Below are 15091 nucleotides of genomic sequence, written 5' to 3' on the forward strand. Positions count from 1 at the left end.
CTCATTTTAGTTTAATTCAACTGAGATGCAGAATGACACACTAACGCTGTGTTTGGATGTAATATGTCACTCTTCTCTTACAGTACAAGACAAAGGCACCTCATTTTGTGGCAAGTGATCTGACATGTTCCAAGACTTAGGAGAGATAATACTGTTTTTGGCTGCATATTTCTTTTCTATCAACCTATATTTCTATTAGCCTTTGACAAACATGGCTGCAAAATGTCACACTACAGTAAGACCAAAGCAAATAGCGATTTGTACTTGTCTGTAACCAGTGCAAACATGTACAAATGAGGCATAATTATTTAATAAGACACTCCCTTATTAGTCTGGTATGACCAGTAGCTTGTTATGGTTATTTGTCTTTTCTGCATACTGTCACATTAGGTTCTACCACACTCTCTTTTGCCACTTGTGGCAACAGTACCTGCTTTTCAGCAAATATTCCATAGCCTCACTTTAAAGCTTATATTATGCTGGTCTGTGGTAAAACATATATTTGAATGGGACACCAGCCTCAAGGAATGGGCAGTAAGTACAGAGAAAGTTGCAGTAGAGTTCCATTAGTGTTTTTCTTTTATTTAATTTGAACATCTTTACTGAAATACTACAGATAATAACTTTGATTTGGCAAGAAATTGCATTTTTGGTGTTTTCAAGGCCAGTGTGATTCCAGCCTTTCCTTGTGCCTCCCAGCCATGTAAATTCACTGTCCCTTACTCTTTTAAATTTTAAATATTTTTAACAGCAGTGACATGAAGTAAATAACACGTCATCAAATAATAAATGATATGCAATATATCACTAGTTAAAGACTCAGAAGTCTTGTTTCCAACTTTGGCTTGAAATGTTCTGCTCATAATTACTGGATGTAGCTGCGCCCCAATCTGTTTTGATTAAAAAACTTCAAAAGGCCATAAAAATGACAACTATTGTGATAAACAGTTTTTAAACCAAACAACACAAAAAAGGCAGCAAGACCACAATTGAACTACACAAAGTACTTGAAATTCTCAGTATGGGCAGAAACTAGAAGTTTCATCTGTGCCAGTGCAAATTACATAGTGCTGTGATCTTTGTTGGTGAGGGGTAATTCAACATGAGCTTTGTTCTTGAGTTGGATGATACTACAGTGTTTTTTTTTTTTTCTGCAACAAGACTCCGAGACAACAAACAGATTTAAAGCTAAAGGAATGTCAATGCATCTTTTAGTCTGGCATCAATCGAAAAAGAATTGTACCAAGCCCCCCATGGTTCCCAGTGCTTCAGTCCAATAAGTTCTTGTCGCTGGGCAACTGATGAATTTCAAGCCATTAATCAATTTGTTTTTCCTAATGTGACTTTAAAACGTTTGGCTCCAGGACGAGATGAAACTGTGGGATTTTAATATTAGCAAACTCCCCATCCCCAGTGTTGCAACCTTGTCTGGTATAAGGCTCTGGTCTGGAACATTAGCAAAAAGACACAGCTCATAGTGTAAAAATAGTCTGAATACCAAATCTTTCTTCAAATTAGATTATTAAAAGATTTCAGTGAGACCAATAAATGTAATATACAAGAAGCTTATTCCACCTGTGAGGGTGTTGTGTCAAGTAACAGTTTTCTGTTATAGTTTAGTTTTTACAGTCTTTTCCTCGCCACCCAATAAATTATCACAGTACCATGAACGTACATCACACAAACATATTTGAACATAAACAAGCACAAAGAGTCCTGCACAGACTCCTATGAAGGGTGTTTGTCCTTTCACTCCTCCCCCCTCCAGTTCTTCTGTTTTTCATCGGACACATAGACGAACGCACCCCCCCCCACCCCTCCCCAACACACACACACACACACACTCTCTCCCCTCAGAGTCGGTTTGTCAGAGCGGGGTCAGAAGGGTCAGTTTGCAGAGCGGCCTGTCCTGCTGCTTCTTGGAAAGCGGTGGACTTTGAGGTGTTTCGACAGGTGATCGCTGCGGGCAAACTTCTTCTCGCAGACGATACACTGGTACGGTTTCACTCCAGAGTGAGAGCGGCGGTGTCGGGACAGTTCGTCAGACCGGGAGAATCTGTCAATAGGAAGTCCAGAATGTCATTTATGAAATCTTGTCGCATTTTTATGATCATTACTTCCTTGTCTATTTAAATCTTCAATGGCACTTGTCCCGAATGTAAAACACTGAAATCTCACAATGTATCACTCCAGCTATGTCAGGCTGTTTTTCTAATGTTATATGGTTTTATATTTATTTGGTAATCTGAGAGATGTGACCTAAACATTTTTACTGCCCTGCACCTTCTCTGTGAAGATTAAAAGCCGTCCCATATATGAGCACGGCCATTGCCAGCCCAGTCTATTCCTGGCCTGCTCTGCTCTGGTCTCTAAGGGTGATGGCCAACTTGGAAATCATGACACGGAAGAGTTATAAGTGGATGATTGAGTAGTGATTGTTGTACATCTGTATAGCTTATAGTGTTCCTGCAGAGATTAGTAAAGCTGTTATAATCTGATTAACCTGTAGTGCAGATTGATTTCCACTGGCAGCAGCAGCAGCAGCAATGGCGGCAGGCTGGAGGCATGAGGGCAATAATTCACAGAGATGTAAAGATGTCACACGGAGTTATTTCAAACCATTTTTATTCTGGACATGGATTACAAAATTGGACAATTCATCATTTTAATGGCTCAGTAATAAAAAGAAGATAACTGCGACGGCTTAAGGTAAAGTTAAGCCGATCCACTTGAAAAGCCAAGAACATCTAAACAAACACTCAGACTCAGGGCTCATTGGGCTGATTGTGTTGAGATCATTTTTACCAGCGTGGCTGCGATGAATACAAGAATACACATTTTGTGTGAAATTAAATAGTTTCCCATTAGGATTGTTTTCAGCAGCAGTGCAGTGCACACACAGTCGAACCCCTGCTTACGCACGTCTTTGGGAGACTTTCTTTCAAAACCAGCACAGATTTGCTTTAGTTTTATTCCTTCCTTTATGTTAACATCAATATCCAAAGCAAACATCCTCTTAGTAAATGAAAGGTTTTTTATTTACTTCCCTGCTTTGCCGTAAGACCTCACCTACTCCATGATCATCAGGATCCTTTAACATGTTAATGAGCCTTTTGTGCACATTTGTGCAGGCAATATCAATAATATTTATTTTTAGTATGTGAGAAATTAATAAAAAGTAATTTCTCAGCATTAGGAGATTCCTGAGTCCTGATTAAAACTGAAATCAGAAACCACCTCAGACTCTTTATGCTCTGTACTTTATGTGAGTGTACATTTGTTCTTGCACACATTACACCCTAAAGCTTTATTATATCAGCTTCAAGCTGGGGCATGATAGAAACCATGTACAGCTATTCTACTGCCTCAGACTGGGCCTGAGCCCAACTACAACACACTGTACCGGGGAGGATCTTTCAACACAACTTGCATTTACCGTAGGACTTATGGAAATAGATAGTCCGATTGTTCTTCAAATCTACATTTTGTTTGCTAAGATTAATCATGTGCCAGTTCTTCCTCACAGCCTCATCATCCGTCTCCCCAAATGCCCTTTCTTATAATAGCGCTTTCTCTATTACTGATTTCTTCCCACTCCTAATCTAACTTGTTTATGATTTCTCTGCATTACACAGTATGCTCCAGGGCTGGTGGTCAGGGCCACTGAGGGCACGTCTGTTGTCCTGTTCATTATTTGGGGTCTACAGTATGTGTCCTGCTGCAGCTTGTCACACAGTATAGATATCAGTGTGGGTGCTGTGGGAAACACACGCAGGTTTTGTTCTAGCTTGTCCTTACACTCAGTTTAGGAGCCAACAAAGCACAGGTAAGACAGGTGGGGCGGTCAGGTTGGTTACACACCTGGAAAATTGCAGTTACAGAGTGTTGGCAAGCACACACACTGTACTGAAATTGATCTGTCATCTTTATCTTCCCTGTGTCTTGTTTAGTTTTTTCTGTCAGCTCAAAGGTGTTTGTATCTCCTGTTTTTATAAGAGGCTCAATTTCAGCTGAGTGCAAAAAAGAAAAAAAAAATGCATGACTGTACTAATCAGTGACAGACGCTTGCCTCCTACATGCACAGCTGAATAGTTTGTCAAATTCAGCTCGCTGCTTTTTCTTTAGCAGGACAGTGGCTTCTTTGCAGCTCCGTGAAGGCTGTTTTCTAGTTGACCCCAACCTCTGTGACCTCCCAGGAGAGGTCAAGGAATGGGAACATAGGGATCAATATGTCATAAAAGATGGCTGGACGTGTGCCTTTAATGGCCTCTCTTTGCCTCTCTATTGAGCTCTAACTGTCAAAATGTAAAGCAAAGTCAAACTCAGGTGACAGTTCCGTCACCACCCAAAAGACAGTGCTTTTGTTGTATTGATGTATCAGCTGACAAAGACAACAAGCCACTGCCCCGATGACAGATGTCGAGTAAAAACATCATCGTGGTGTTCTTACAGCGAACGATTTGGGTTGGAGCCCAGTCACCCAACACAAATATCTAATAAGTCAAGTGCAGGTCTGAGCTTAAAATACTGTATGTTTGTGAGTGTGTGTGTTTGTGTTGCCTCAGTGTGTGTGTTCTTTTCAAGTGTTTACATGTGACCTGCATATAAATCTATACAGGGACATAACTATGAATGCAATCATACAGGAAGAATCCAAAAAGAAGAACAGCAAAGCACTCTGGCAAAGAGAGAAATATAACTTTTACTGAGTTATACGTAGGAGCCCAGCCAATGAAATACTATTCCTCTCTACTTCAGAGGAGCCAACACATGGATCTATTCGAAGGTTACAGAGGGTAAGAAGTGCGTGACTCCCCTGCTCACCTCCATTTCCTGGCACAGAGGGAGAGGACCAAGGCAACGGCAACTGCAAAATCCCATATACTGCTGCTGTCATAAAGACTACGGAAGTGCACTTTTGGGAGGACTATTACGTCTTTAATTCAGCACGGTTCTATTCATGTAGTACATATATGGATCTGTGCGACCCTGCAACTAACATTCAACTAAACATCATTCCCCTTAAAACAAATGCCTCTTATTCAAGAGATGTTTTAATGGATGCAGTGCATTGTGACGTAAAATGAACGAAATAAATGTGTGTTCAGTCATTTAAGATTTAAGTGCAACTTTGTTCCTGATCTTTGGACACATCAGCAACTGTAGATCTGCACGGCAACAGACCCACTTCAGCGACATACACTTTGTACTTTGTGCTACTGTTCAATTTTTGTTATGCACATCAACATTTGAGTCGCAATCAGCAAGATTTCTATCAACGATCAAGTGTATTCATATGTCTGCCAACTGAAAGTGACGCTGTGATAAAGTATAAAAGCCTGTTCACACTGACAAGTTAATAATGTTTGTTTGCTTTTTTTTTGTGTGTGTGTGCTAAGATTAAGAAAATTAGATCAATATCACTCTCGTGTGTCAAAGTTAATTGTGGCTGTAGAGCCCACAGTCACTTATCTTAGCTTATCAGAAAAAGTAAAAGTTGGGTGAACCCACGAGCCCTGTTTTAAAAAAAGCAATCTGCCTTTCAGCACCAGAAAATCCCACGCTTTATATCTCATATTGCTTAATCAGTTTTTGCCTTGAGCAAACGTGAAAAAAACAGAACAAAGGCTAATGAGACAATGAACTTGTTTTTGTCCAGAATGAATTGATATTACATAACATGCTTACATTACATGCCTATAAACAGTTGGGTGTAAACCCAGATGTAATGCGTTTTGTACAAAAAAGGTGTCAGATCTGGATTTTTAATAGCTGCAGGTGCAGTACTGCCTGCTCACTAAAGGAGGTTATTTGCAGGGAAAAACCATGATCAGTGATAAACACTGTTGCAGAATCAAACTTATCTGAGTCCCTATTTCTTAAACACACACAGACACAGTGAGATAAACACACATGCACATTTGCATTACTTTCTTTACCTCAATCGGAACCTAATTCCAACTTTAGCCCTGAACCCAAATCTTAACTAAAATTTAACCTTAACCATAGAGTTTCCCCTTATTTAAAGTCATGTACACACACTTACACACACACAAGACTTCACATGCGCTCTTGGGCAATGGCTGTGTGTTTAAACCAGCAGGTCAAAAGTTGTTTGGCCAAAAGTGGGTTTTTTTTTTTTTTTTGCCAGTGCCTGTAGAGAGGCAAAAGAGACTAAGCAGAGGACGTGAAAGACAGATTCAAAAATGGGTCCACATCTAAAATTAAACCAGCTTTTGGAACCCATTGCTATTTGTGACACGTTGGACGCAGAAAACAGTCCTTTTTGAATCAAATGTGTTGCAACAGAGGCTGCTCTTTAAGGCTGACCCAGTTCCACATTGAGAGGGTTACTGCTGAAATAAGAGTGGACAGAAAAGAATATAGGGGTCAAGTTTTTCATTCAACAAATTGAGGCTATGAGACTGGGGCCTGGTGGGATTTTCAAGCTTTTGAGAACACCGTCCATTTGGAATCTTTGAAATAAATTCCCACTCAACAGGCATTCCAGTTTAGGAGGTCCAATTTCTGGAATGTCATAAATGTTCAGTGCACCTCTGCTTAATGAATATGTGTATTTAAAGTGTTTGCCGACAGTAAGCAAACAAGTGGAATAACTAGCAGGGGGCAAAGTCTGCAAGCAGACAACTTCAAAAGGCACACTATCTAATCTACAACTTTACCATGGTACAAAAAAAACACAGACACCAGGGACACAGAGCCAGCTAGTAGGAAAGAGCAGATTAAAAGCTGGCTTTGTGGATTCTCTGAAGATGGGCCCATATCTTCCTCCCCTCCCATTTATAGACTATATAAGGTGATATTTACTGCGCGCAAATGTCTCCTTAGGACCTCTATCGCTCCTGTAAAACAATATCTCGGTTCTTTTAAACAAACCGGTGAATAAATCTTGCTGGAAGACAAAACCCTTCCAACATCGCTTCAATCTCTACACGATAATAAACAAAAACATAATAAAATGGCTGTTCATCAGTTATACTCGACATTAAAGACCATCGCTGTTCAGAGTCTCATCAGGGGAAGTCAGCTATCAACGTGTTCAGGTGTCCACAGTGGAAGTGGATACTGCATATAGTATTTACACATCAATCCGTCCTCTCACCCAAGCATTAATGAGATGTGAGTTCCAGTGTGTGTACAAGTTTTTTTCACCCTCTTCAGATAATGACAATTATTAAAATTATAATTATTTGTCTGTGAAGCTACTCACCTCCATCCACAGCCAGGCCATGTGCAGGCAAAAGGCTTCTCCCCTGTGTGTCTCCGCAGATGGGCTTTAAGGTGGCTGCTCTTGGTGTACATCTTATTACAGCCAGGAAAAGAGCACTTGTGCATTTTAATAAGGTCTGCTACTGCACTCTTCTGGTACCGCTGACCCCCGGGCAGGACCCCTCCTGCCGCTGAACCTCTGCCTAACCCGCATTCCCCAAGTCCTATGGGTTTAGCGGCGATTGGCACCGGTGCAATGCGGACAAATCTGGACGAAGCCGTGGTTCCGGCTTTACTCAAGCTGGTGATGTTTGCTGGGGAAAGCAGCTGAGGCACCAGGGCGAAGGTCTGGCCCTGGATGTTGACAAGGAGCTGTGCGATTTTGATGTCCGACATGGCCTGGGGTTGACTCTGCTGAGGCTGACTTTGCTGAGCGGCAGCATCTGATATGGCACTTGGGCTGGGCTCTTGTTTGATCTGTATGGGCTGGATTTGTAGGATGACAGGCACACTGGAGGCACCGCTGGCATCTTGTGATGAGGTTGGAGGTGATTCACAGTCCTCCTGTTTGATCCCAACACCTACGCTACAACTAGCATCCACAGTTGAAGAGTCCATGTCAGTTGCACCTGGTGGATGTTTGATCTCTTTGTGGGACGGCAGCGGACAATGAGCTACCGGCACAGTCTGATCTGAGTTTTGTGATACTGATACATGTTTTTCTGCTATTGTCCTTGAACTGTGTTTCTCAGCATCCTCTGATGTTGGTGACATCGCTTCGTCGCTCGCCTCCTCTTCTTTCTCTAGTGCCACCACCATGTTCTCCTCCAGGAACTCCTCGATCTCTTCCAGGGTGGGCTGAAAGAGAAGCGCAGCGGGATCCTGCAGATCGTCCGGGAAGACAGGCAGCTCGCAAAAGTCCTCTTTGGCCTGCTGATGGAGGAGACTCAGCCGGGCCTCCCTCTTGGACTCCCAGGCCAGGCCCATGGGTAAAAGAGGAGCAGATGGGAAGGAGGAGGTGGGAGGGGAGGCTAAGGACAGAGAGGGTGATAAAGAAGAAGACTGAGAGCTGCTGCAGCTTAATGAGGTGGGGACGGAGGCCTGTGAGAGGAGGAGGTCCAGCAAACTGTCTTGACTCTCTCCTCCAGAGGAGCTACAGCTTCCACTGCTCCTGCTGTTCCTACTTTTGTAGTTGGAGCCAAGAACGTGGCGCGGCATCGGCGACAAGGACTCTGGGCTGGAGCAGAGCGAGGAACGAGGGCTGGAGGAGTCACTGAGGTCATCCTCAGAGAGGCGAGGGGAGGAGAGCATCACCCCTTGGTAGGGGTGGTGGTGATTGTAGATGCATGCATCAGTTACCATATTGCCGGGTGACACGCCACCATTGGCTTGGCAACACAGACAGTTATGGTCAGACCCCGGAGAGCCGGTATAGTACAGGAAGGTCTCCTCACCAAGTGACAAGTGATCCACCATTCCTGTGCGGATGACGGACAGCTGGACTCTGCTCTGCTCTGCTAATCAAGCCGTTCTGCTGGAGATGTTAGTCGGAAACCTTTTTATTTTACCTGCAGGAGAAAAAACATTGATCATTCATGAAGAAAATGTACCAAAAAAAAAAAAAAAAGCCAAAACATCATTGTTTTTTGCATAAAACAGAAACGGCATGACAACACAGTAAAAACTTCTCCTGCCACTCTGACTGACTAGCGGTCAGGTTAATATTTGACAAGTTGGTCCCATAACTTTTTACTATTAAAAAATAAGTAAACCAAGTTGGATATTTGACATTACTTCATGTCAGTACACAGCCTGCTGCCTGTCAGGAGGTGTGAAGCTTTTTTTTTTTTAAAGGGAGAAGTCAACCACATGTGCAGTGAGTGGAAGACTGTGTGTGTGTGTGTGTGTGTGTGTGTGTGTGTGTGTGTGTGTGTGTGTGTGTGTGTGTGTGTGTGTGTGCATACACTACAGCTCCTGGGGCGCACTTAAACCTGACCACATGGAATCAGGAATTCCCATTTCTCACCACTTCTTAAAGCTCATTAAAGCTGGTAAAGTGGTTCTGCTGTCATTTAATTGCGTGTTTCTATGCATTTCCCTCTTGTTGTCCTTATAAGCTTTGTCTGACTTGACACATAATTGCAGTAATAAATGGTGATTCACTTGCAGACATTAGAATAATCCCAAACGCTAAAAACGCCCTGCAGACTAACGGGCACAGTTACTTTGACTGCAGAGCAGCAGATTTCGGTAGGATAATAAGAGAAGGATTTGCTTTATTTCTATCCATCAAACAAACCATGCAGCTCACAAATACGCGGATTAAAAACACTCTAGACATCATCAAATGACCTTAAGCGCAATGAACGACTTACAGTGATTCATTTTGTGATGATTAAATCCCCTCAAAACCTTAAAAAGGCCACATGACAGAAAAACGAGAGTGACAACAAAATGATTGTGCGCCCTCTTCTGTAAAAATAAAAAGCTGGAGTCCAGATACCTCCAGGAGTCCTCTCTGAGATTTCGATAGGTGGCTGACTTTAATCGACTCTGTCACACATTGTTTTTATTGCCTCTCTTCACTGAAGAAGGAGATATAATGGCTAAACATGACATCATATGACATCGAGGTCTCCTGCTGCCGTGATACCTCATGGAAAAAACTTGGCAGGAGAGTTTGGGAACACCTTCGTTTGGCCTAGTCTTCAGTCATTTGCCCTAAGGTAACCCTGCCCCGAAACACCAGAAAGGCCTCGAAAGCATCATGTGCTCCTGGACTTCACCGAGCTGCATGGATAATCGGTTAGAGAGGTTAACTCGGGATTAATGGCCAGTTTAACACTGTGCCATCAGCTGATGATCGTTATAGAAACAAATACAAGGGCGTTTATTACTTTTGCGATTATAGATGTCTAGCTATTACATTCTTGTTGATATAGAACAGACTCATACTCAGAAATTCTAAATTATCTGAGGGCAGCAGTATAATCCAAGCCGCAAAACGACGCTATAACCTCACATGTGTAGCCAGCAGTGTGGATATCAAATGACTCCCCGTGCACTCCGCGGAGTCGTGCTTCTGGACTCCTCGGGACCGACGCACAGGCACAAACAAACGTCCTAAAATGGCTTTTTGGTGTATTGTAAAAAATCGCAGCGCCGCTCTTGCTTCGTCTGCACTCACCTGTGTATGCGGAGAATCCAAAATCCCGCTGCACTGTGCTGAGCGCTGTCCCGGAGAAAGTAGCTGTCAGTGCGTAACAGTGCGTAATGGCAATAGAACTCCACGGCACGGTCTTTGCATAGCTCTACGCCTCCACACACACACACACACACACACACACACAGAGACACACACACACACACTTTCTTTCTCACTCCCTCACTCTCTTACTCCCTCTCTCTCCCTCACACACACACAGACGCAAATCTCTCTCTCTCTCTCTCTCTCTCTCTCTCTCTCTCTCTCCAGAGTACTGGTAGTTCGCTGAACTATCACATGATCCGAGCTGGGTATGTTAAACCAGTCAAATTAGGGGGTCGGCTCATGAAGGCTCGCCTGCTCGGCGCGCCGCAATTGGCTCTTCGTGAACAGAGGCCAGCCTCCGGGTCTGGCGTCAATGGTGAGACACGGTGTGTGTGTGTGTTTGTGTGGTTGTTTGTAGATGTCAGAGAGGCTGTGTGGGTAAGTGAGGGAAGGAGGGAGGAAACGTGCCAGCAAAGCTCGACCATGAAAGCACTTTTAAACCCCTATAGGAACTGTAGCTGACGTCTTTCACACTGTGTTCACATTGTGCCATCATTACGCATTTTGCAACTTGTGTAATATTCCTCTGAGGTTTTCCAGTGTGCTAAAAAGGCTTTGCTGGTGTATCATCACTCCATTATTTAATATTGCTCTTTACACATCCACCTTTACCATGCACAGCTGGGTTCAAACTGCCTAATTTATGAAACAGAACAAACTAAACTGAGCTGTTTGCCTGCAATAATGAAAATGGCTGAATGGGTTGTTGATTGAGTGAGTGAGTGAGGAAGCCATTGAGTAGGTGACCGTGTTTACATGGCGCCCAGTAACACCAGCAGAAGTTTTGCTTTCACTCCAGCTGAGCAGAGCTCGTACAAACACCTCCACTGGGCTGAAGTAACTTCGCTGGCTCTGACCTAGTTTGATTCGCCTGCGTAGGTGAAATTACCTTTCGCTGTGTTTGGATTAATGATCCACTTTCAGGCTGCTTGTAAACATCAAGAGTTGCTTCAGTGTGTCGACTATTATAGGCTTTTATTCGGTGTAAAAGGAGACACACTGTCACAGTGAGGAGGCCTGGAATAGCCGACTACTGTTACTACAGTTTCTACTGCTGTTGTTATTGATACTACTAGACTACTGTGAGTGCAACTATTGCTACTAATACTACTACGAATGTTTCTACTATAGAGAATGTGACATCTCTGTACATCATTCTCTATTAACCTTTAGGGGACTGGACGCCATCTTGTGAGGAATGCTCTCGGCCCGCTACCTACCTTTGGTTTTCTTTGGCCTAAATGTAAATTGTTCACATTTAATGGAGATGGGGCAAAGGCTCGGTGGCATGTGGTGATGCTTTTTTGAATCGCACCAAAAAAAGTCAAAATGCAGCCTCCGACTCCACAACACAAAGGCGATGTGATCCTCACAAGATGGCGCATGAAAACACAAACTCTATCGGTACTGATACTGCAGCTTGTTACTGCTTCCTCTGTCAGTGTACTCTTAGAATTGAGATATACTTCAGTTTATGTGCAAGCATACATGTGGACAATGGCAGCATCCTGAGTGTTGGGTTCACATACTTTCGTACATGTGGAGGATTTAAAAGATTAGGCACAAGAGGGCAGAGTCAGGCCTTATCATCCCTTTCTTCCACACGAACCTCCACTTTTCCACAACATAGACAAAAGCCATGGCAACCTACTGTAAGCGCTGGGCAATGTAGATGCGAGAACAGCAAATGTGTCTCGTTTCCAAAAATGTTTAGCAACCGCTAAAAAGTGTATAATACTTCCAATCCAACTCCAGCTGTAGAAGTGGCACGTAGCCGCTTTGCTACTAATAATGGTGCCATTGATACTATTGTTTACTACCATGGTACCAGTCCAACTACAATTATTATTATTAGTATTAGCATTACTACTATCACTATGGCTACGCTGATACTACTGTCTAAGCTCCTGCTGTTGCTCCATCACTGCTACTAGTTCCAACTAATGACGACTACTGCAACTTTTAGACTTCTACCATTACTACCTACTACTGCAAATACTGCTATTACAATGGGTGCTACCACTACCACTACTGGTAAAAGGTCTACTATTGGTACTGCTGCTGTTACTAATATTAGTAAAAGCACTGATACTTTTAACACAATAACAAACTACAATAAAATGGTGTAACAAAGTTCTATTTCTACTTCTGTTAATGCTATACTACCGACATTTGTATATTATGTGCCATGTATATTACAATATACAATAAAATATGACAACAATAACATAAGGTCGCTTCAGTTTCAGGGTGTAGGTTGGATACAACAGGCCTATAACTGATTTTAGTAAAACTGGTTCCTTTTTTTCCAAGTACAAGTCAACATGTGTGCTGTGAAAAGCGCCTGAACTTGTTTGACTCCTACTTCCGCTGCACTTACATCGATACCTAACATGATTTAGTCAGAGATAACACTTTGAATTAAAACGATGCTTTTCTAACGTTTTTTTTTTTTTTTTTTGCTTTCTTCACAAACCAAGTGAACCATGGCTCACTTAGCTAAACGTCAGCCTCCCTCACTTGATGCGGACAGAAAATCCGACAGAGGTCCTGTAAGGCTGCTGGTTGCAAACCTCTTAAAGCGAAACAGGAGCGCTGCTGTTCACTGTATCCAGTCAACACTTCTCTGTTCCCCCACACAGATCGCATCTTTGCTCGCATCAATAGTCGGCTTGTTAAACACATTAGGAAATCCTGGTAGCTTGTTAGGCTTTACTGGAGTTATCTCTCTGACCAATTTTAGGTCCCAAGATATTTTTTAAGTGTAATTTGATGCTATATTTGAGGAAATGCAGGGCTCGTGGTGATTACTAACAGAGTCTCATGAAGTCCACAGAGGTTCTTTTCTCTGTCCCCGCGAACTAATTGGTCTCGGCTGCTCCATTCAAACTCACAAACACCTACACATATGCATATTACGTAAGCCCCAGATGGGCTTAATGGATCAAATTGATTTATTTCCTCTGGTAATGCTTCCAACGTGCCAAAAGTGAAATGGGGAAAATGTGTGCTACTTGGGTGCATTTTTCAAGGGTGTAACAATAACAGATGATACCTTTAACAAAGCTGGCATTCCAACCTAGAAGCACAGCAGAAGACACACGGGTAAATGTACTAAGTGGGCCGTACATTTTTTAGCCATGTTGGACAAGCTGTTTATTAAGAACATAAAACAGTCATAAAGTTACTCGAAGTTTGATCACATTTTAACTGGAGGTTCTTTTTCACTACCTGTTTTGGCCCCGTTGTCCAACCTGTACCTGGCTTTGGCCGCACCAGCTGACGCAGACCCCTGCACCTTTAAATCCCAACAGGTAAACAAGAAGCCGCAACAGTTGACTGGGTGATTGGGGCAAGTCCAAATTAGATTTGACACTGCTGTGTCAGAGCTCATTATTTTGCCCTGCCTGACCCCTGTGAACACATGCAGATCTGATTGGTTTGGACTGGTTTTAACATGCTGACGGCTGCGATATGGTCAGATCTGTGTGTGACAGCAAAGGGGGGGGCATAAATCCGATGGTGGTTTGTTATGTTACCATTGTGTTTTCCAAGAAAAGTGTTAAATTTATTACAGGACGCTTCACCTTTTGCCTAAAGTTGCTGTTTTTCTCGAGTACCCAACACACACATACATCTATTTTCAGACACTCCCCTGAGACACTCACAGTACCAACAGTAATGTGAAATATTTGCAAAAACTGGACTGTTGTTTGGAACAGAGATTCCCTCGGAGAATTATGCAATGAGTTTTGAATAAAGCTGAAAAGAATCCCAATTCTTCCCCCCCCCCCCCAAACCAATGAGTACCACAAACATTGCCATCAACACAAACACGCCACTTCTGTGTCTCTGCACTTTCATGGCTTTTAGCAACACTGGCAAGTTTCAACTTATTTGATGGACTAAGCCTCCATGAATTTCTTTTTGACAATACTGACTCTTATTTAAAAGGTATCAGTTACACAGGACTACAGTTTACTCTAAATTGTGGATTTGAAGTGGAAAGGTTCAAAATGAAACTGATTCCTAGCGGCAAATTGAGCTTATTACAGAATTATTGATATTGTTTACTTCCACGCTGTTTTTTACGGAAGATAACTGGCTGCTGTGGTTGCCTGAATAATTCTGTAAAAAAAAAACAAAAAAAAAAACAGTACTTTAAAATGCTTTGGATAAGGCTTTGAAATTCTCATTCGGCCATTCACACACACACTCACACACTCATATACTCTACTTATCTGTAAAGTATAGCATAGGATTTTATAAAATGAAATGCAAATGACAAAAATCCTTATATTAAAACCATTTTTGTGTAATTTTAACGGCGTAAACCATTATGGTTTTTATGTGTTTAAGGTGCAGTATTCTGTCAATTATACAATACAATATGACTATTTTAACATATATTTACTTTCCAGTTAACAGCTGTGTTTGGTTCACTACTTTACAAAATTTTACTGTAAATTAAACATCGAATTTGTGTTTTTGTATTTACACGTTTTGATTTTACAGCAATTTCACAGACATTTCTTGTATTGCAGGGTGAAG

General features: G+C 42.3%; 1 protein-coding gene across 2 annotated transcripts; it reads right to left on the bottom strand.

Moving 5' to 3' along the window:
* Window positions 1–754: 754 nt before the first annotated feature.
* On the bottom strand, window positions 755–10914 carry LOC137139785 (Krueppel-like factor 15). Of its 2 annotated transcripts, none has more exons than XM_067527528.1 (3): window positions 10418–10914; window positions 7232–8798; window positions 755–2056 (listed from the first exon to the last, which is right to left on the bottom strand). In XM_067527528.1, exons 2-3 carry the CDS (start codon window positions 8704–8706, stop codon window positions 1888–1890), a joined length of 1644 nt encoding a protein of 547 aa, XP_067383629.1. In that variant the 5' UTR covers window positions 8707–8798; window positions 10418–10914; the 3' UTR covers window positions 755–1887. The 2 variants fall into 2 exon arrangements, with proteins under 2 accessions (XP_067383629.1, XP_067383630.1); XM_067527529.1 differs by lacking the exon at window positions 10418–10914 and adding an exon at window positions 9606–10308.
* Between the last annotated feature and the right edge of the window lie 4177 nt (window positions 10915–15091).

The sequence above is a fragment of the Channa argus genome, chromosome 13, assembly GCF_033026475.1.
Source record: "Channa argus isolate prfri chromosome 13, Channa argus male v1.0, whole genome shotgun sequence".
NCBI lineage: Eukaryota > Metazoa > Chordata > Actinopteri > Anabantiformes > Channidae > Channa > Channa argus.